The sequence below is a fragment of the Mustela nigripes genome, chromosome 10 (genome assembly GCF_022355385.1).
Source record: "Mustela nigripes isolate SB6536 chromosome 10, MUSNIG.SB6536, whole genome shotgun sequence".
NCBI lineage: Eukaryota > Metazoa > Chordata > Mammalia > Carnivora > Mustelidae > Mustela > Mustela nigripes.
In genome coordinates this window covers 11,165,669-11,187,737 of record NC_081566.1, presented here as the reverse complement: position 1 = coordinate 11,187,737, position 22,069 = coordinate 11,165,669, and the positions used below count along the sequence as shown (strand labels likewise).

At 44.0% G+C, this 22,069-nt stretch overlaps 1 protein-coding gene across 4 annotated transcripts in view; it reads left to right on the top strand.

Moving 5' to 3' along the window:
• Positions 1-5,860: 5,860 nt before the first annotated feature.
• Positions 5,861-22,069, top strand: part of SMYD3 (SET and MYND domain containing 3) — a 769,649-nt gene continuing 753,440 nt past the window's right edge. For all 4 annotated transcript variants that reach the window (XM_059412565.1, XM_059412567.1, XM_059412568.1 and 1 more), the window contains exon 1: positions 5,861-6,106. In XM_059412565.1, the coding sequence (XP_059268548.1) occupies positions 5,943-6,106 (164 nt within the window). In that variant the 5' untranslated portion in view covers positions 5,861-5,942. The remainder of the gene's footprint in view (positions 6,107-22,069) is intronic.

Below are 22,069 nucleotides of genomic sequence, written 5' to 3'. Positions count from 1 at the left end.
CACAGGGACAGGACTGGTAGGCAGAAAGAGCAGGGCATTGAGGTCTTGAGGAGTGGCAGAATATACACTCAGGAGCTGGGGAGGTAAGGAAAAGGGAGGTTTTCTTTCTTTTTTTTTTTTTTAAAGATTTTATTTATTCATTTGACAGGCAGAGATCACAAGTAGGCAGAGAGGCAGGCAGAAAGAGAGAGGAGGAAGCAGGCTCCCCACTGAGCAGAGAGCCCATCGCAGGGCTCCATCCCAGGACCCTGGGATCACGACCTGAGCCGAAGGCAGAGGCTTTAACCCACTGAGCCACCCAGGCGCCCCGAAAAGGGAGGTTTTCAAAGGAACTTTTATTTGCTAAAGAGGACCTACAAGATACTGGAGGCCTTGCCATTGTCAAGTTAAGGTTGTTTTTCTCCTCCAGCAAGACATCAACAGGAAGACAGTTGGGAGCTTCCTGGAAGAAAGTCACACACATCCCACCCAGCAGTGGGGGTGTGGGGAGGTTGCAGGAGGTCAGCCTTTGCTTTGTCTTCCGCTAGCCTTCTGCTCCGTCATCAGTAGAGTTTGTTAGAAAGATATAAGGAATGGGAATACATTTTTGTTGAAGATTAAAGAAGGTAATTTTGACCTAAATAAGATGGTTGTTTGGAGAGAAATGGCTTGGGACAAAATCTGAATGCAAAAGAAAGTTGTAGAAAGTTGGTGAAGGGAAGGGTGGCTCAGTGGATTAAGCCTCTGCCTTCGACTCAGGTCATGGTCTTAGGGTCCTGAGATCGAGCCCCACATCAGGCTGTCTGCTCCACACAGAGCCTGCTTCTTCTCCCTCTCCCTCTGCCTGCCTCTCTGCCCACTTGTGATCTCTCTCTGTCAAATAAATAAATAAATCTTAAAAAAAAAAAAAAGGAAAGTTAGGGAAGGGTAATCTTTGGAAAGGAATTTTACCTGTGGTCAGGATGAACTAAGATAGAAATAAGTGGATTTTAAAAATACAGTGGTATTAAAAAAAAAAAAAGTACAGTGGTATATAAGATTGAAATTCTCTGTTCAAAAGACAAAGCTTTCTTGGACCCCTGAGTGGCTCAGTAGGTTAAGCAGCTGCCTTTGGCTCAGGTCATGATCCCAGGATCCTGGGATGGAGCCCCACATTGGGCTCCCTGCTCAATGGGGAGCCTGCTTCTCCCTCTGCCTTTCTTTCTCTCTTTCACAAATAAATAAGTAAAATCTTAAAATAAATTAAAAAAAAAACACAGCTTTCTTGAATCGTTGGTATGCTCTTCATAAGAAAATGTGAAAAAATGATATTTTTTTTTCTTTGGTCTGCCCCCGCAAAACCCCCAGTTTCTGTTTTTGTCTTTATAAGGTCTTTGATTCCTAATCCTATTTAGGCACAGGCTGTAAAAACTTTCTAAGGTTTTAACAAACTTCCCAAGATTTAAATTGTAAATGAGTGTCTTTAACTCATTAGGTCTTTTTATTTGGTATGGTAAGTTACTCTGGAAGTACTGTTAAATGATAAGCCTTAGGTTACATTTGGGTAAATGCTCTAACTATTCTAGAAATAATACCCAGTTCCTAAAGTTTCTTGATTTTTTTAAAGCTTTTAATTATTTATTTGACAGATCAAGAGAGTATAAGCAGGGGGAACAGTAGAGGCAGAGGGAGAAGCAGTCTCATCACCATGCAGGGAGCCTGATGTGGGGCTTGATCCCAGGATCCGGGACCATGACCTGAGCCGAAGGCAGATGCTTAACCAACTGAGCCACTCTGGCACCCCTAAAATGTTTTTTTTTTGTTGTTGTTCTTGTTTTTGTTTTTTAAAGGTTTTTATTTATTTGAGAGAGCAAAATCATTCACAGTGGGAGAGGAATGACAGAGGAAGAGGGAAAAGGGAGAAGCAGACTCTCCACTGAGCAGGAAGCCCAATGTGGGACTCAATCCAGCTATCCTGGGATCATGACTTAGCAGAAGGCAGACCTTAACCAACTGAGCCACCCAGCTGCCCCAGTTCCTAAAGTTATAATATATTCTGGTATAAGATCATCACTTAATATTTTGATTATTAAAGTGTTAAGTGTTATAGAAATAATTGATTTCCTTGCCAGACTTTTAAAAAAAGATTTTATTTATTTATTTGACAGACAAGATCATAATTAGGCAGAGAGTAGGCAGAGAGAGAGAGAGAGGGGAATGTAGGCTCCCCGCTGAGCAGAGAGCCCTATGTGGGGCTTGATCCCAGGACCCTGAGATCATGACCTGAGCAGAAGGCATAGGCTTAACCTACTGAGCCACCCACACACCCCATTGGCAGACATTTTGTAACCTCTCCTCAGGTTTTGTTTTTGTTTTTTTTTCTTTTTTAAAACCTTTTTTTTTTTTTAAGATTTTATTTATTTATTTGACAGAGAGAGATGACAAGTAGATGGAGAGAGAGGCAGGCAGAGAGAGAGAGACGGAAGCAGGCTCCTTGCTGAGCAGAGAGCCCGATATGGGACTTGATCCCAGGACCCTGAGATCGTGACCTGAGCCGAAGGCAGCGGCTTAAACCACTGAGCCACCCAGGCGCCCTTGTTTTTTTTTTTTTTAAAGATTTTATTTGTTTATTTGACACTGAGAGAGAGACAGCAAGAGAGAGAACACAAGCTGGATGGAGGAGCGGGAGAAGGAGAAGCAGGCTTCCGGCTGAGCAGGGAGCCCAATGCAGGGCTGGATCCTAAGACCCTGGGATCATGATCTGAGCCGAAGGCAGACACTTAAGCACTGAGCTACCCAGGTTCCCCCTTTCCTCAGATTTTTAACCATGTCCATTTTTTAGTCTTTTGCCATTTATAGTTTTTGTAATTCTTGAGTGAAACATTGCCTGTTCTCTAACCGTTCTTCCAGACTAAGAAAACTTTCTCTTAAGACATCACTGATACATAGAAATAATAAAACAAATTGAAGCATTGAACTTTTCTCTCTACCTAAACCCTCTGAAATTCAAAGGATCTATCAATAAGTATTCTTTCTTCCATGGCAATCAGAGTCATTTGCCCAAGTTCAATAGAATCTTTTCTCCTTATAACAGGACACCATTAGAAACATTGGTTATTTTACCAAGGCTTTAACTCTAATGTCATATTTGAAAGAGATATGCACAGACTCAGATATGACCAAACAGTTTTAAGGAACTAAGGAAGAAGTTACAGAAGATGAGAACCTCCACCTGCAACAACCTTGAAGATTTAAGGATCAAAATTGTTCAGGGGGCAAATGATGAGGATTCAGAAGGCTAGCTGAAGACAAAGCACAAGCTGACACCCTTAGACCTCCCTCCCTCCCCCTACCCCCACTCTGGGGTGGGATATATGTGATATTCTTCCAGGAAGCTACCCAATAAAACCTTGGTCATGAGCCCCTTGTCTTGGTGTATATCAATGGGTCCTATGCCTGGGGATGTGTGGTGTGATGAGGGAGAAGAAGTCAAGCTGAGGACAAAGCATTCCTAGGTGGGATGTGTGTGATGTTCCTCCAGGAACTTCCCAACTATCTTCATGTTCATACCTTGCTAGAGGGGAAAGCAACCTTAACGTGACAATGGCCAGGCCTCTACTACCTGGTAGGTCCTCTGTAGCATATGAAAGTTCTCTTGAAAACCTCCCTTTCCCTTACCTCCCGCAACACCCAAGTTATCATCAGCCACCTCTCCGTAGCTCTTGATGCCCACAGGTTCTTTCCCTGTTCTTTAATAAAACCATTCTTTTGCACCAAAGATGTCTCAAGTATTTTCTTGGTCATTGGCTTCGGATCTCACCCCACCAATCCTCACCTACATTCCCAAATGACATCAAGTGGGTCATATGCTTGGGGAATGATTGCCAACGTGTATCTTGGGGAGTAGAGATAATGGAAATTTCCAAAGGAATTTTAATTTTTTAATTTTTTTAAAAAGATTTTATTTACCTACTTGACAGAGAGGCAGCGAGAACGGGAACACAAGCAGGAGGAGTAGGAAAGTGAGAAGCAGGCTTCCCGCTAAGCGGGGAGGGTAGTGTGGAGCTTGATCCCAGGATCCCAGGATCCCAGGATCATGACCTGAGCCGAAGGCAGACACCCAACGACTGAACCACCCAGGCGCCCCTCCAAAGGAATTTTTATATGTTAAAGTAGACTTTTACAGGATCCTGATGGGTTGTTATAAGATTGCCTTTTGCCGTTAGCAAAGTATTAACATCAAGGCAACTGAGTCCCTAGAGGAATGTCACCCTGTGTGTTTCAAGGACTTGTCAATGGGCTGTAGGTAGTAAGGAAATTTAATAATTTTATTCTGCCTTTGTTTCCCACATCAATAATGATAGTATGTTGTTGTTGTTTTTTTTTAAGACTTATTTATGGCATGGGGGACAAAGGGAGAGGGGAGAGCAGCAGATTCCCTCCTGAGTGGGGAGCCAGTAGTGGGGCTTGATCTCATGACCCTGATATCCCCCTATAAGCAGAAACCAAGAATCTGATGCTCAACCCACAGAGCCACCAAGGTGTCCCTCATACTGTAGTCCTGTAGGATATTGTTTTTATTCTGAGGAAATACATGTGACGGAGTTTTGGAGTGTTGTTGAAATCCAGTCCAGCAAGAACAAATTTTTTTTTTAAAGATTTATTTATTTGACAGACAGAGAGAGAGAGATAGAGAGAGAGATAGATTATCACAAGCAGACAGAAGGGCAGGCAGAGACAGGGGGGAAGCAGGCTCCCCATTGAGCAGAGAGTCTGATGTGGGGCTCGATCTCAAGACCCTGAGATCATGACCCGAGCTGAAAGCAGAAGTTTTAACCCACTGAGCCACCCAGGTGTCCCCAAGAACAAATTTTTGAGATGTGTTTGGTGCAAAAAAACCCACGTGGTTTTATTAAAGCACAGGGATGGGCCCTGTGGGCAGAAAGAGCTGCTGTACTGGGTTTGTGTGGAGTGGTTGATTTTATATATATATATACCTGAGAGTCAGGGGAGGTAAGGAAAAAGGGAGGTGTCTAAAAGGACTTTTCACAAACTACAGAAGACCCTAAGGACACTGGAGGCCTTGCTACTGTCTAGCTAAGGTTGTTTTCCCCTCTAGCAAAGCATTAACGTGAAGCTAGCTGGGAGCATCCTGGAGGACTGTCACACACCACCCACCCAGGAGTTGGGTGGTGGGTCGCAGGGGTCAGCTTCTGCTTTGTTCTCAAGCTTCTGCTCAGCGCAGGTGACAGCACTTAATTAAGAAATGAGTTATGAGGTACGCCTGGGTGGCTCAGTTGGTTGGGCAGCTGCCTTCGGCTCAGGTCATGATCCTGGCGTCCTGGGATCGAGTCCCGCATCGGGCTCCTTGCTCGACAGGGGGCCTGCTTCTCCTTCTGCCTCTGCCTGTCATTCTGTCTACCTGTGCTCGCTCTTCCTCTCTCTCTGACAAATAAATAAATAAGATCTTAAAAAAAAAAATGAGTTATGAGCAATCATGGTGTCTGCAGCTTACTTTTAAACGATTCAAGAACAGACCAACATCCTTTCACCGGGTTCAACAACAATACCTACATACCTGGGGAGAGAAAATGAGCAGAAATGGTAAAATGCCAAGAACGGTCTGATCTCGGAAGAGGGTATAGAGGTATCCACCGCACTGTTCCCTCACCTCTCCGTCTGCATACAAACTATCCTAACTGAACGCTGGGCCAGTGTGTGTAACACCGCCACTCCTCGCGGAGCGGCTTGGGGACCGACGGTGGCCGGCCCTGGCAGCCCCGAGGCACAACCCCACCCCGCGCGCCGCTCCGGCCCGCCTCGCCGCCGGACCGGGTCTGGGCATGCTCAGAGGCCCCGCGCGCCCGCCCCGCCCCGCCCCTCGGGCGTACGCGTGCGCGTACGGCGCAGGCGCGCGCCTCCCCGCTGCACGCGAGACGCCAGCTGCCGGACGCGGCGGACCGCTGAGGTGCGGACCTGAGGTGATGGAGCCCCCGAAGGTGGAAAAGTTCAGCACCGCCAACAGGGGAAACGGGCTGCGCGCCTTGGCGCAGCTGCGCCCCGGAGAGCTGCTCTTCCGCTCGGATCCCTTGGCGTACACGGTGTGCAAGGGGAGTCGTGGCGTCGTCTGCGACCGCTGCCTCCTCGGGTACGTGCGGAGCGCTGTCGCCCACCCGAGCCCTCGGCGTGCGGGGGACGTAGTGGGGCTGCCCGCCGGGTCGTGGGTGCGGGACGCTGCCGGGTCGTGGGTGCGCACGTTTGGGGGTTGCTGCCCAGGTGCTCAGCCCCGCGTTTTCCGGGGCGCGTCGCGGCTGGCAGGGGACTGGGTGCGAGGGCTGGGGGGCGTCCCAGGCTCAGCCCCCGTCCCTCCGTGGGGCCGAGCCGGACCCGGTAGCACCCCCCGCCCGTGCCCCCGGGCTGCCGTAGGAACCGGAGGGAGCCGGCGGGGCAGAGCTAAGGGGCAGCGTTGTGCTGCGGGTAATTTTACCGGGGAACCAAAAGTCTGTGTCCCGGGCGGCACGCTTCATCCGTGCGGCCCCGGAGGTCACAGCTGGCTGGGGGTGGTGGTGGGGGCGCAGGGATGTGTGCCAACCGGGCTCGGTAGTCGGGACCCGCCAGGAGAGGACCCGGCTGGCAGGAGGCGGAAGAATCTCGCTGTTTACCGAACACTTTCCAGGGTCCAGGTTGTGTTCCGCCTGGAGCTCCGGACATGAACGGGGCATCCCTACGGAGCGCATCGGTGAGAGCGAGAATTACCTACAGCGAATCCGAAGGGCTGAACTAGAGATGCAGTGCAGTGCGGTGGGAGCCCAAGTTACCGAGGTTGCATGGTGTGCTTTGCCTTTAATGGCTGTGCAGGCAAGTCTAAGTCTTAACCGTCTTTCGGGATGCGAGAATTCCTGCGAAAGTGTTTCATAAGCCTGGAAGTCCGGGGCCAATGTAAAGTGCTATGTTAAAGCAATTTATGGAAACACAGTGTGTGTGTGTATACACACACACACAGGGTCGTAGGACTTGTGTCGAGCAACTAATGTTACTGAGCTCCTATTATCTGCCAAAGAGGAGATGGGTGGGATGATTTTCCGCAGGAACACCCTTCAGATCTCCTAGCCTGGGATTTGGGTGGGTGGAGGTGAGGAGGTAGTTGCAGAATTCAGATCGGTAGCTTGACCATTAATCTTAACCAGTTCCTCTTTTGATTCGTAATTGAGGAGTTTATTTATTTAACTTTGCATTTTAAAGTTACTAAGTAACAGTAACAATTGTATCTGTAGCTTCCTGATATGACCATAACAGTAACAGTAAAAAAATCAGTTGACAGAGCACTTTCAAGTTTTTGTAAACGTCACAACGTAAAAAAAAGTTTTGAAAACAGTTAATTTAGGACTCGACTATTTGCTGAAGGCCTCCAGTTGAAAGTTATAGATCTTTGATTTTTTTTTTTAAGATTTTATTTATTTATTTGTCAGGCATAGAGGGAGAGCGAGCGAGTGAGCACAGGCAGACAGAGAGGCAGGCAGAGGCAGAGGGAGAAGCAGGCTCCCTGCCGAGCAAGGAGCCGGATGCGGGACTCGATTCCAGGACGCTGGGATCATGACCTGAGCCGAAGGCAGCCGCTTAACCAACTGAGCCACCCAGGCATCCCGAGATCTTTGATTCTTATTCAGGCAAAGTGGAGAGCTGGGCTCTTCTTGCTCCTGTTAAATCATCTGGGGATGTACCTCAAGTTTGAGTAGAAAACTGGCTGCCCTATAATAGTAGGTGATGGAGAGAGGAGGTGTGGGTCGTCTTCCAGATGAGATCAGACTGGCAAAGTTATTTAGTAGTTGAGATGGAGAAGTTTTGGAATTAATACATGATGACAGATGATTCACTGAATTATCAGAGCTGAACTTGAGTCATGTGATACACAAATTGTCTGTTTTCCAAAGTAGACTATGCAGACCCAGCTGTTGGTGGGTGGGATGCTTCTTTATTTACTATGCTATTTCATTACTGTTAGCTATTACTCCTATAGCTCATTAATGAGACATTACTTGGTTAGTAATGCTTTAAGCAAAAAAGGAATTTCATGTAAGAGCATTGGGGAGATCTCAGCATTACTTTGAGGTCTGGAGGAACCCCAGTTCTGAAAGTGGGTAGGAACCAAGGGGAGTTCCATAGTCAGAATTACACTTCAGAAGTAGTTGGAGTTGGGACCTGGGGAGTACATCATTTGTGATGCTGCCTGGTAGTGCTAGCTTCTCCCACATGTGTTACCAGCACCGCAATCCTGGGCTCTGCTGCCGGTACTCTTGCCACTGCTGTGGGGAAACTGAGTATTGTTGGAATGCTGCTTTCTCATCCATGCTTTTTTGTGGTATTAGCTTCTGATTCAAAATCCTCAGTGGTGTCTTGGGTTAGCTGAGACTGGGTCACTGCCTGCATCCTCGCTGCAAGAGAGTTTGAGAAGGTGACTGTTAGGACTTCTTGGCTTTTAGGAAAGGAGGCAGTCTCTGTTCCCACCAATATGCATTATAGTGGGGGAATTAGCAAACATAAAATAAGAAAGGGATATCAGTAAATACCATGCCCTTACTAGGATATAGCTGACCTAAGCTGTGGTAGTAGGTGCTCAGTTGAACACTTCCATGTCAGTGGTTAGTATTTCTGCAGTGCCTAGTTGGGAATCAGCACAGCCTGAAAACAGTGTTAGAGAAATCAAACTGTGGTGCACTGTTTGGTGCAGTTTTCTACTACAATTGAATGATCATCACTGGGGTAAAGTTTCTGTGTTCTTTCTCACCTTGTAAGTAAAATTTGTTTGTTCATCATCAGTTGTGAAGGCCTCGAGTGTAGGTGTTACATCTTTCAATTTTTGTAGCCCCAAGTGCCTGACACATAGTAAGCTTTTAGTTTGTGTTAAGAACATCTGGCTGAATTTTCCTTTAGCTGTTCTTGCCTTTCTGCTGTCTTCCATTTGAATTAAATGGAATGAAAAGACTCATTTGTAACACTAACAGTCTGGGGTGGGGGTGGCAACATAAAATAACAGATTTATTGTAATTTATTATTTCATTCTACCCGATTTCCTTTGGTCTTGGGCTGTTTGAAAGGGCTTTAGTTCTCACATATTGATTTTTATTAATAGAGAAACTTGAATGAACCCGCTTCATGGCTTTTCTTCCCTTTTTTCTCTCAGTAAGGACTGGTTTTTCATCGTGTGAGTAGAAAAAAAATGAAGTATGTAAATTGCAGAAAGATTAAATGATATAAAGTTGTGACCTGAAATAATTTATATGATCCTTTTTCTGCAGTGGGGCTCACCTCTTTAGTTTGACCTGGAAAAGATTGACAAAGGGTTACTTGTGTTTTCTGTTTTCATAAACCCGGCATATAAAATTCCATTGTAATTATTTTGTTTGTAGGTCTACCCACTTCAGTGACCCAGTTCTCTAATCTTATATCCTTGGAGCCTAGCACACAGGAGATGCTAACAGTTAAAGTTGTGAAGGGATAGTATTTAAGGCAATTTTTTTTTTTTTTTTTATTTAAGGCAATTTTAAGTCACTGTATGTTTGTTTTTGTTTTCTAAAGTTACAAGTTGCCTGTAGTTTCTGTATCAAGAACTTCCTCTGACATACTCTGATGATAGTTTCTTTTCTTGGGTAAAGAGGATATGATTTCTCTTCCATCATTAAGGCTGAGCTTGAGGCTTAGTGCCTTCCAACAGGGAGGAGGATGAATTGGAAATTGAAAGTTCATCTTTTCCAGCCCTGAGAAAGCCCTGGTAAATTATGGGAAGAATGGGGACAAAGGTAGGGAAAATAAATTACGAGAAAGACAAGTTTGGGGATTTTTTGGAAAGATCTTTTTTTAAAATTTAATTTAATTTTTTAAAAAAGATTTTTATTTATTTATTTATTTGACAGACAGAGATCACAAGTAGGCAGAGAGGCAGGCAGAGTGGTGGGGGGAGTTGGCTCCCCGCTAAGCAGAGAGCCCGACTCAGGGCTCAATCCCAGGACCCTGAAATCATGATCTGAGCCAAAGGCAGAGGCTTTAACCCACTGAGCCATCCAGGTGCCATGAAAGATCTTTTTTAAAAAAGTAATCTCTACACCCAGTGTGGGGCTTGAACTCACAACCCTAAGATCAAGAGTTATACACTCTACTGACTGAGCTGCCCTTGAAATATCTGTTTTGAGTTTCCTCATCTGGTCCGAGTTTTGGAGTTGGGGTGAGTGTGTTCAATAGGTTGAGGGGTCAGTCAAAAGTAGAAGGCCTTTGGCTGTGCTCCTTATTTGGAATTTTGGGGGGTGGTGCTGTTCCAACTTGGAGATATAGCACAGCAGTGGTAGAAGGAAGTGGCTAGACAGATGAGCCTGTGGTAGCAGGGGAGTCTGAAATGCTCTCATATCACCGGGTGGGGTGTGGAGGAGCTGGTGGGACAGCAGGCATCACACAACTCCAGACTGAAGGTCAGGGTCATGGATACAGCGCTGGGAGCAGACATGACATCCCAGAAGGTGAGATGGCAACAGTCCAGGTATGGGACATGATCACCTCTTTGCAGCAGAGGTCAGTGAAGATCCACAGAAATACCAAGATCCTAGGTCTTCTTGCACCATAAGATTGTGTCCCTTAAGCCCCATTTGGAGAAAATTTACCTGAAAGCACCTATTTAAACCAGCTCGGGTAAGGAATTAAACTTAAATGTCTGAAGAGACAGAGATATTTGGCAAATTTTAAGTTTCTGGCTATTTCCTAGGGTGAGTATTCATGAGGAAGTTTAGACTAAATATAGAAAAAACAACCCCATGTCCATGAGACAGAGTTGATCAATTAATAGAAAATAAAGCAGCTACATTTGAGCTGCAGTGTGGGTAGATATGACCAGGCACTAAAGGGCAAGAAAAGAACACTGTGGTGAGTTGATGTAATCCATCTCCGCCAAGGACTGAACCTGGGGGAAGGCAGGACACCTTCATAGACTGAGGTCGGAAGAAGAATGCTAGAGAAGGTGGCAGCCGCGATGGAATGTTTTGAGGACAGCTAAGGAAGTGGTTGCTGAGTAACTCAGTCTTAGAGAAGAGAAGGTTTGAAATACCCTTCTAGAAGAGTGAATTGCCTCATGGAATGTAGCATAGCTGGGAAGTGCTGGGGGTCCACATCAAACTTGTGTTCATTTATTTAGAGTGAGAGCACTTAGCACAGGTGTGCTTTTTTCTCTCTCCATGGTCAGCTCCTTGACTATGAAATTTGGGTGTATCCAGGATTTCCAGGTTTAATGGATGGAGAGTGGGAGAAAGAAGTGGAAGTCGTAGGCAAGGGAGGTAATCAGGCACCATGATTTCGAGCAAGGGACTGAGGCCATAAGGTTGATGGACAGTGGAATGTGATGGACTTGTGGGGTTAGAGGACATGGTGTGGTCAAGGAAAAGGTAGAGTGGTCGGAATGGGAGAACTTGAGATATATCTATATATCTATGTATCTATATCTATATATTTATTTATATGTGTTTATATATGTATGTATAGTAGCGTGTGTTGGAACAAGAGGGTTTAAGGTATGGCAGAAAGTACCTGAGATAGGGAAGAAGATTGTTAAAATGATCGGGAAACAGAGGCTGAGGTCTTAGATCGATTGATCCTTCCTTTCTTTTCTCTTCTCTTTTCTTTCTTCTTTTTAATGAGAGAGTGCATGTATGAGTGGGGTGGGGAAGGGGAGAGGGAGGGAGAGAATCCCAGTCAGGCTACACGCCCAGCACAGGGCCCCAGCTTGGGGCTCCATCTCACCAACCTGAGATCATGACTGGAGTCAAAATCAAGAGCTGGATGCTTAACCGACTGAACCAGCCAGGTCCTGTACCCCCCCCCCCCCCGCTTTTATATAGGTGAATTTTCTAAGTAAGTGAAGTTACCAAGAACATTAACATTAAGCATTGGAATGAATAGTTTCAACAAAGGCAAAATTCTCACATTTGCTTCCTGAGCCAAGATTTAAGGGCCTGGTAGGAAGAGCCACATGGGGACAGGGAGGCACTCACCTCTGTTTAAATAATGGGTGAAAGGCATTCTGTGGGTTTATGGCTGGTCAGTACCAGGTGCTGGCAAACTGCTGTCTTGTTACAGACTCTCCTTGGGGAGGTGGAGGGTGAACTGTGAAGGTCCTCAAAGAGTAGAACCTTGAGAAATGGCTTGAAGTCAGGATTTGCAGATGCCTGGCACTGGCTAATGGAGTCCTGAGGTTCAAGGAAGGATTGATAACGAGGGGGGTTGGGAAAGGACTGTGGATATGACTTCCATTTTTCTTTTTAAGTCGGAGTTATAATTCCTGTTTCTTTTGCTTCTTCCTTTTCTTCTGCAAGGAGGTTTGGGAAAGGGCGGTATGGCAGAGCCCTGAGCCTGAAAACATTTGGTCCATGTGAATGCTACAGCAGAGGATGTTCTTAATCAGACAGGATGACCTGCTTTGTGGATAGCAGTAAGTTTTTCTCCTTCTTCAGACAACCTGGCGATTGTTCAGAGAACTCAGGAACAGAGCAGCTGTGGGGTGGAGACTGGTGCTTGGAACTCAGCAGTACAGTTGGCCTCACCAGGGGTGATGTGGCTTCTACTGGTACAGAGTGCCTGGTTTGCCACCAGTAGAGGAGGATCCTGAGTTCCCCAAATGGCAACACATATTTGGGACCAGCCAGCCAGCCGGTGTCAGGTTTTTATCGTAGACCCTTTTGTAACGGGGAGGGATCACTGATTTGTTCTTTTTGGAACTTTTCCTGCCCTTTGATCAGCCTTCTCTACCTGTGCTGCCATCTCTGAGACATACTGACAGGTTTCTGTAGACCTTATCTGGTTGCCTCTGACTTTCACAGGACAATTGAAGCAATGGACTAAAACCTGTGGTTTGACTGCTGTTGACTACACTGTCATTTGAGACAACTGATAACATAGAGCTGTGTTTCTCAAGCTTTTCAGTCTCAGAACTCCTTTACACTCCTAAAAATTGAGAAGGATTTCATAGGAGGGGCTTTAACAAACAGTTATTTAGGATTCTGAATAGGTTTTACTCTGAGTACTTTACTTACGTGGCTATCTCTATGATTTTATTGCATAAAAAATTAAAACTGACAACTTTTGAAAATATGTATTTAAACAGTTATTACATTTTAACAGTTTTTAGTGAAACAGACTATATTTTCTGAAACAAAAGAACACTTACAGAGAGTTGCTTGCTTGACATTTTTGTGTATCTCTTTAATGTCTGACTTAATAGAAGACCTTTGGATTCCCATAACTGCTTCTGCATTCAGTATTTTACAAAATGTCATATAGCCTCTAGAAAACTCGACTGTACACTCATGGGAGAATGAGAATAAAAAAGGCAGAAAAGGTGTTAGTATTATTAAGAAAATAGTTCTGACTTCATGGGTCTCCTGAAAGAGCTTTGGGGACTTCCATTGGTCCCTGGACTGTATTTTGAGAACTACTGTTAGAAAACACCGGACCTGGGACACCTGGGTGGCTCAGTGGGTTAAGCCTCTGCCTTTAGCCCAGGTCATGATCTCAGGGTCCTGGGATCAAGCCCCGCATCGGGCTCTTTGCTCAGCAGGGAGCCTGCTTCCCCTCTCTCTCTGCCTGCCTCTCTGCCTACTTGGGATCTCTCTCTGTCAAATAAATAAATAAAATCTTCAAAAAATTTAAAAAAGAAAACAGTGGACATGTCTTTTTTTTTTCTTTTTCTTTTTAAGTAGTCTCCATGCCCAGTGTGGAATCCAGTGCAGTACTTGAACTCAGGACACTGAGATCAAAACCTGAGCCGAAGTCAAGAGTTGGACATTTAACCGACTGAGCAACCCAGGCGCTATTGGACTTTTTTTTTTTTTTTTTTAAATCATTTTCAGAGGCTAAGGTTTGTTCCTAGTGTATGCTGTGAACCAGTGAACAAAATTTGGTTCTGGTTTTCTCAATAAATCAGGATATATTTTGGGATCAGGAATGAAGGTATGGACTTAGTGCTGCCTAGTTGGGATGAGTTAGTCAATTTTTGCTTTTTGTCTAACTTTAGGCTCATTCTTAATTTTTAGCTGTCAAGGAGAGATGGGTCTCCTGTATTGGATACGGCCAAATATGGGATGATGATTAACCTTGATTATCAAGGGAAAGTAAGAGAGCTAGCTCCCATTTACTTGTCACCGCAATATATGATGATTGAATATTATTATTCAGTAGCTAATATTTATTATCACTTAGCAATACCAGGCATGATTTTAAGTGCTTTACTTTGTATTATTTTACTTAATTCTCATAACAACCCCCCAAAAGTATCTATTATGTTCCTTATAAACACAAATATAGACCATTCATATACTTGCAGGAGTGCAATTTGATAGGACCTGTCAACTGAGCACTAGGTTTTCTCAGCCCTGCTTGGTGGAATTCTGACAGAATTACAAATAACAGTGGCTGCACAAGGATGCTTAGTATAGCAGTTTGATAATTAAAAAGGGAGGGAAAATTTTTAAAAAAGATTTTATTTATTTAACACAGAGAGAGAGAGAGCTCACAAGTAGGTAGAGAGGCATGCTGAGAGAGGGGGGAAGCAGGCTCTCTGCTAAGCAGAGAGCCTGATGTGGGGCTCAATCCCAGGACCCTAAGTTCAGGACCAGAGCCAAAGGCAGAGGCTTAACCCATGGAGCCACCCAGGTGCCCCAAAAAGGGAGAGAAAATTTTAATGTCCATTAATAGGGGACTAGTTAAGTTATGGTGTAGCCATGTTATACTGTCCAGCTGTTCAGATGGAAATAGATCCATTTTTATACATTTGGATGGCTGTCCATGACACACTGCTATGTGAATAAAGTTGTAGAACAATGTATATATTTTAAATAAATCTTTGTGTGTGTGTGTGTGGGTGTGTGTATGTACTTGTATGTATAGGAAAAGTTTGGAAGAACACCCAGAATGTGATTACTTCTAGAGAATAGGACTTGGAGGTGGGAGGGAAGATATTCCTTTGTACTTTTTATATTTTGTATCCCCCACCCCCAAGCTTGTATCCTTTTTTTTATAATTAAAATTTTAAATAAACTTTGAGAACATCTTTCTTAGATTTTGTTTCATTTTGAAATTGTAAGAAATGGTGTGTGCTGCTTGGGATGAAGAGTCCTTACTAATGCTTGCCAGCTTAGGTTCACTTTTCTTTCTTTTTTGAATCAGTTGATTAGACTAAGAGTGAACCTCTTGACAGAAAGTGAGTTAGTTCATTGGCTGGCCCCAGTGGCTTTAGAATTTGAACTGAGAGAAGTAGAACTCCTGTTCATAGTCCTAATGATAGTCTGCCTCTGCTCAAGCCTGTTGTTTAACTTTTCCTTGGTATTCCTGAGACATCTCAGTATTCATTACTAAACTTTATTCATCGCCTCCCCCACCCTGGCCCTGTGAGCAGACAAGATGACTCTGTTTCTTAGCCCCCTTGCAGTTTGACTGGGGTCCTGTGATTCCTTTTTGGCTAGTGGAGTGTGGGCTGGAGATGATACAAGCCATTTCTGAGTCTGCCATGAAACATCCTGTGCATTCTTCCTGCCTTCTCTTCCTTGCCTTGAAGTCTGTGGAGGCCATGAGTGGGTTTGGAGAAACAGGCATGAGTCATGTCATGGAGGAGAGCTGCTCTGGGGAATTGCACTTCGTGCCTCAGAGTTAGTGGGAGCTAGAGATGAACCCCGGTTCAGTCACTAAGAGCAGCTCTTCTTGAACTTTAATGTGCAAATAAATCTCTCACAGGTTTGGTTCAAGTGTAGATTGTGATTCAGTAAGGTCTGGTTGAGTGTGAGGTTTTGCATTTCTGACAAGCTAAAGGTGCTGGTTTGCTGATTATACATGAGTAGCAAAGACTTAAGAAAGGGTTAAATTAAATGGCATGTAGCCCACTCTAAGTATTCAGTGAAAGCACTTGTCAAACGGATACTCTAGCATCCTGAAATAGCACTGAATGTGATGAAAAGGAACTAGGGAGTCTACATTTATAGTCAAGTGTTAAATTATTCCTAAGTACATCTTTATTCTTTCATGTATCATGGGCTGTAATTTATTATTGTATGTGCAGAAAATATGTGAACTCAGAACCTGCAGTTATTTTTGTTTTTTAAATATTTTATTTATTTATTGAGAGCAGAGAGCGCAAGTGGGAAGAGGAGCAAAGGGAAAAGGAGAGCAGATGCCCCGCAGAGCAGGGAGCCTGTGGGGGCTCGATCGCAGCACCCCGAGATCATGACCTGAGCCGAAGGCAGAGGCTTAACTGACTGAGCCACCCAGGCATCCCAGAATCTGGAGTTATTATTATTCTTTTAAAAATATTTTATTTATTTATTTGAGAGGGAGAGAGAGGAGAGAGAGAGAGCATGAGAAGGGGGAGGGTCAGAGGGAGAAGCATACTTCTTTCCCAGCAGGGAGCCCGATGCGGGACTCCAGGATCATGACCTGAGCCAAAGGCAGTCGCTTAACCCGCTGAGCCACCCAGGAGCCCCTGGAGTTATTTTTAAGATCATTTTGAACATACCATAATTTTGGTATTTGCAATTATTATATGTTTCTCTAGCTACTTCCATGAAAAAGTAACCTCTTTCCTTTATATTTAAGATTTTTTTTTAAAGATTTTATTTATTTATTTGACAAAGAGAAATCACAAGTAGATGGAGAGGCAGGCAGAGAGAGAGAGAGAGGGAAGCAGGCTCCCTGCCGAGCAGAGAGCCCGATGCGGGACTCTATCCCAGGACCCTGAGATCATGACCTGAGCAGAAGGCAGCGGCTTAACCCACTGAGCCACCCAGGCGCCCCTATATTTAAGATTTTTTAAAATACTTTTGTTGGGAAAGAATTTCAAATTAACAGAAAAGTGGCAAGAATAAGAATGTGCCCATGATGGGTGAGAAGTGGTGTCTCAGTATAGTTTCATTATGCATTTAAGTTATATTATCAGTAAATTAAACATCTGTTTTTTTTAAACGTTCTTCCTTTTTGGGCACTTGGGTGGTTCAGTTGGTTGGGTGACTGCCTTTGGCTCAGGTCATGGTCCTGGAGTCCCAGGAGGGGGACATTGGGCTCCCTGACCAGTGGGGAGTCTGCTTCTTGCTGTGACCCTCCCCTCTCTCATGCTCTCTCAAATAAACAAAATATGTCAAAAAAATAAATGCTTTTATTTATTTAATTATTTATTTCTTAGAGGTTTTTTTTTTTTTTTAAACGATTTTATTTATTTGACACACAGAGAGAGAGATCACAAGTAGGGGGAGAGGCAGGCAGAGTGGGGGCAGAGACAGGTTCCCTGCTAAGCAGAGAGCTTGATGTGGGGCTTAATCCTAGGATCCTGAGATCATGACTTGAGCCCGAAGGCAGAGACTTAACCCACTGAGTCACCCAGGTGCCCCTATTTCTTGAGTATTTGAGAGAGTCAATGAGAGAGAGAGCGTGAGCAGAGGGGAGGAGCAGAGGGAGAAGGAGAAGCAGACTCCCTTCTGAGCAGGGAGCCCAACACAGGCCTCAGTCCTGGGACTTTGGGATCATGACCTGAGCTAAAGGCAGATGCTTAACCAACTGAGCCATCCAGGCAGTCCTATTTTATTCTTTTAAAAATTTTATTTATTTCAGAGAGAGAGAGAGAGAGAGACAGAATGCAAGCATGAGTAGGGAGAGGGATAGAAGGAGGAGCAGACTCCCTGCCCAGCAGGAGCTGGGCATTCGAGCCCAGTGTGGGGCTCAATTCCAGGACTCTGGGATCATTACCTGAGTTGAAGGCAGAAGCTTAACTGACTGAGCCACCAAGGTGCTCCTCCTTTTTTATTTTGTAAGGAAACTCTGTGCCCAATGTGGGTCTTGAACTCATGAACCTGAGATCAAGAGTTGAATGCTCTACTGATTTATCCAGCCAGGCACCCTGTTAAACATTTTTTTATATATGTAAAGTACATATGTATATATTTTTGTGAGTTGTCTATATATATCTTAAAAAAATTTTATGTATGTATATCTTTTTACCATTTATTAGATTTCTGGTCTTTTTTTTTCCTGCTTCAAATTTTAAGCATTTTTTTTTAAAAGATTTTATTTATTTGTTTGACAGAGAGCACAAGTAGGCAGAGAGGCAGGCAGAGAGAGGGGGAAGCAGGCTCCCAGCTGAGCAGAGAGCTCCATCCCAGGACCCTGAGATCACAACCCAAGCTGAAGGCAGAGGCTTAATCCACTGAGCCACCCAGGCGCCCCCAAATTTTAAGCATTTTTTTGTACATTATCAATATTAGCCTTTTTCTTTGATAAATATTGGAAATATTTTCCCTTAGGTTGTCTTTTCACTTTGATTATGATAGAGTAATTTACCTGTGCTTTTTTTTTTTTTTTTTAAGATTTTATTTATTTATTTGACAGCGAGAGAAATCCCAAGTAGGCAGAGAGGTAGGCAGGGAGAGAGGGGGAAAGCAGGCTTCCTGCTAAGCAGAGAGCTTGATATGGGGCTTGATCCCAGGACCCTGAGATCATGACCTGAGCCAAAGGCAGAGGCTTAACCCAGTGAGCCACCCAGGCGCCCCCCCCCATGCTTTCTTTTAGATCTTGTATATTTTATTTTATTTGAGAGAATGTGTGTGCACACGTGTGCCTGAGGAGTGGAGGAGGGGCAGAGGGAGAGAGAGAGACTCTTAAGCTGACTCCCTGCTGATTTTGGAGCCTGTTCCTTGATCTCACAGCTGACCTGAACTGAAATCACAAGTTGTGCGTTTCACTGAGCCACCCAGGTACCAGGTACCCAAGAGCTTGTATACTTGAAATCTTTACATTTAGATCTCTGACTCTTTTTTTTTCTTTTTTTTTAAGATTTTATTTATTTGAGAGAGAGACAGAACAAGCAGGGGAAGAGGCAGAGGGAGAAGCAGGCTCCTGCTGAGCAGAGCCTTAGGCATGGCTAAATAGCCAAAGGCAAATGCCGAACCCACTGAGACATGTAGGCGCCCCCATTGCTGATTCATTTAGAATTTAGTATGTATGGTATAAGGTATGGATCTATTTTTTTTTTGTTTTGTTTTAGAGAGAGAGAATGCAGAGTCGGGGATGGAGGGGCAGAGGGAGAGTGAGAAAGAATCTTAAGTAGGCTCCATGCCCAGCACAGAGCTGGATGTGGGGCTTCATCTAACAACCCTGAAATCATGACCTGAGCTTAAATCAAGTCAGATGCATAACCAACTGAGCCACCCAAGTGCCCCGGTATGAATCTAATTTTACTGTTTTCTAAATGGCTGTTAATCCCATCACCATTAATAAAAAATGTTAGAGCAAATCACTGGGTCAAAAACAGTGTTTGTATTATAGATCATATACTAATTGGCTCTAACTCTGAGCTTTCTATTCTGTTTCACTGATCTGTATACTTGTATTTGTATCACACTGTTTCAGTTACAGAGAATTATAGAGAATTTAATAGCTGGGAGTACTCATGTCATCTTCAGATATGCAGTCTCATTTCTTTTTTAATTTTTATGCCTCTCATTGTTCTTTCCAGGCTAATACACTCTGAGTAATGCTTCCAGAGTAATGTTAAACAGTAGTGGAGGTAGTGGGGCTTCTTGTATTGTTCCTGGTCTCCCTGGGGCTTATTAAGTAAGATTCTGGATTTAGTACTGAGGGACATATATTTTATCATGTTAAGGAAGTATTTCCATCTTTTTTTTCAAGAGTTTTAAAACTATTTTTCAATTTTTTAAAAAATATTTTTCAATTTTTCAGTTTTTTCACTACTTTTTAAACTATTTTTCAAGAGTTTTTAATTAAGAACAGGTGTTCATCTGTGGAGGGTCATGATTTTTTTGACTTATTAATTTTTCACTATAAATTTACTCAAGAGACACTATAGAACCAACTTGTACATAAGTCTTCTTATATTTCAGGCTTGTTTATTTCGGTAAAGAGCATCATTAAAATAAAACTGTGTGGTACCATGAAACATTTTTGTATTTTTTAAAGATTTATTTATTCATTTATTTGACAGACAGAGATCACAAGTAGTCAGGCAGGCAGAGAGAGGGAAGGAGAAGCAGGCTCCCTGCTGAGCAGAGACTGGGATGTGGGGCTCTGTCCCAGGACCCTAGGATCATGAATTGAGCTGAAGACAGAGGCTTTAACCCACTGAGCCACCCAGGCGCCCCTCAACATGAAATATTAATCAGTGGGGGTGTTTATTGCAAATTATTTCCCCTATCCCAGTCTTCTCTAAAATTTTCAACAGCTTAACCAAATAAAGATGAAGGTTTTTTTTCTCTTTCTTTTTTTTTTTTTTTTTTAAAGATTTTATTTATCTGATGGAGAGAGACACACAGAGGAAACAAAAGCAGTGGGCAGTGGGAGAGGGAGAAGCAGGTCTCCTGCCAAGCACGGAGCCCGATGCAGGGCTGGTGACCTAAGCTGAAGGCAGATGCCCAATGGCTAAGCCACTCAAGCACCCCAAGGTGAAGTTTTTAAGATGCTAGTAGTGGCACCTGGGTGGCTCAGTGGGTTAAGCCTCTGCCTTTGGCTGAGACTGAGTCCCACATTGGGTTCTCTGCTTAGCAGGGAGTCTGCTTGCCCCCTCTTCCTCTGCCTGCCTCTCTGTCTACTCGTCATCTCTCTCTCTCTCTGTCATTGAAATAAATAAAATCTTAAAAAAAAATAAGATGCTAGAATAGCTAAGGATAGAATGAGTTGGATTGTATCTCAGAAACAGTCTCATCTGTAACTTTTGGACAGGAATAATCAGTGGATGCTAAAATTAGTGTGCAAAAGTATGATCAGAAATAGGTATTTACAGTGGTGCCTGGGTGGCTTAGTCAGTTAAGTATCAGCCTTGGGTCAGGTCGTGATCCCCGGGTCTTGGGATGAGCCCTGCGTTGGGCTCCCTGCTCAGCTGGGGGTTGGCTTTTCCCTCTTCCCCTCCCCCTGTCTGACCTTTCTCTCTCTCTCAAATAAGTAAATAAATAAAATCTTTTTTAAAAAAACATCCATAATTTTTAGTCTCCTCACTAGATACTTATTAAGTGTAAGGGAAGAAATATAGTAACTTCACAGTAGAATAAACTTAGCAGGTGTCACTTTAACCAGGTGATCAAAGTTAATAACACTAATAATATGACATCGAGATGGTATACTTCCTGATACGCACTGAGCACGACACAACGTCCCTTCTCTGATGTTAGATGTCAAAAATGTAACCTGAATTTAATTATGAGGGAACATCAGAGGAAACCAATTTGAGGGGTAGTATACAGTAACTAGGCAGTACTCTGCCAGTGAATCCAGGTTGTGAATGACAGAGACTGAAGAACCTCTTCCAGATTAAAGGACACGAAGGAAGCACGAAAACTAAAGCCTGCCAAGTATGATCCTGGAGTAAAAATTGGACATCAGGGTGCCTGGGTGGCTCAGAGGGTTAAGCCTCTGCCTTTGGCTAGGGTCATGGTCTCAGGGTCCTGGGATCGAGCCCCGCATCGGGCTCTCCGGAGGCTCAGTGGGGAGTCTGCTTCCCTCTCTCTCTGTCTGCCTCTCTGCCTATTTGTGACCTCTCTCTCTCTCTGTCAAATAAAGGTTATATTTATAAAATCTTAAAAAAAAATTGGACATCAGTGTGGGCCACCTGGGTGGCTCAGTAGGGTAAGTGTCTGCCTTTGGCTCAGGTCATGGTCTCAGGGTCCTGGGATCAAGCCCCACATCAGGCTCTCGGCTTGGCGGTGAGCTTGCTTGTCCCCCTCTCTCTGCTTTCCTGTCTGCCTCCTTGTCTGTGCCTACTTATTAAGTAAATAAATAAACATCTTTAAATTAAAAAAAATTGGACATTAGCAGGACAATTGATGGAATTTGAAGTCTATAGTTAATAATATTGAATTGGTGTTAATTTGTTTTGCAGTTAAGCTTATTATTGAAGACTATATACATATCAGAGGTCACATTTTTTTTTTTTTTTTTAAGATTATTTATTTATTTATTTGTCAGTGATGGAGAGAGAGCGAGCAAGCACAGGCAGACAGAGAGGCAGGCAGAGGCAGAGGGAGAAGCAGGCTCCCTGCCAAGCAAGGAGCCCGATGTGGGACTCGATCCCAGGACGCTGGGATCATGACCA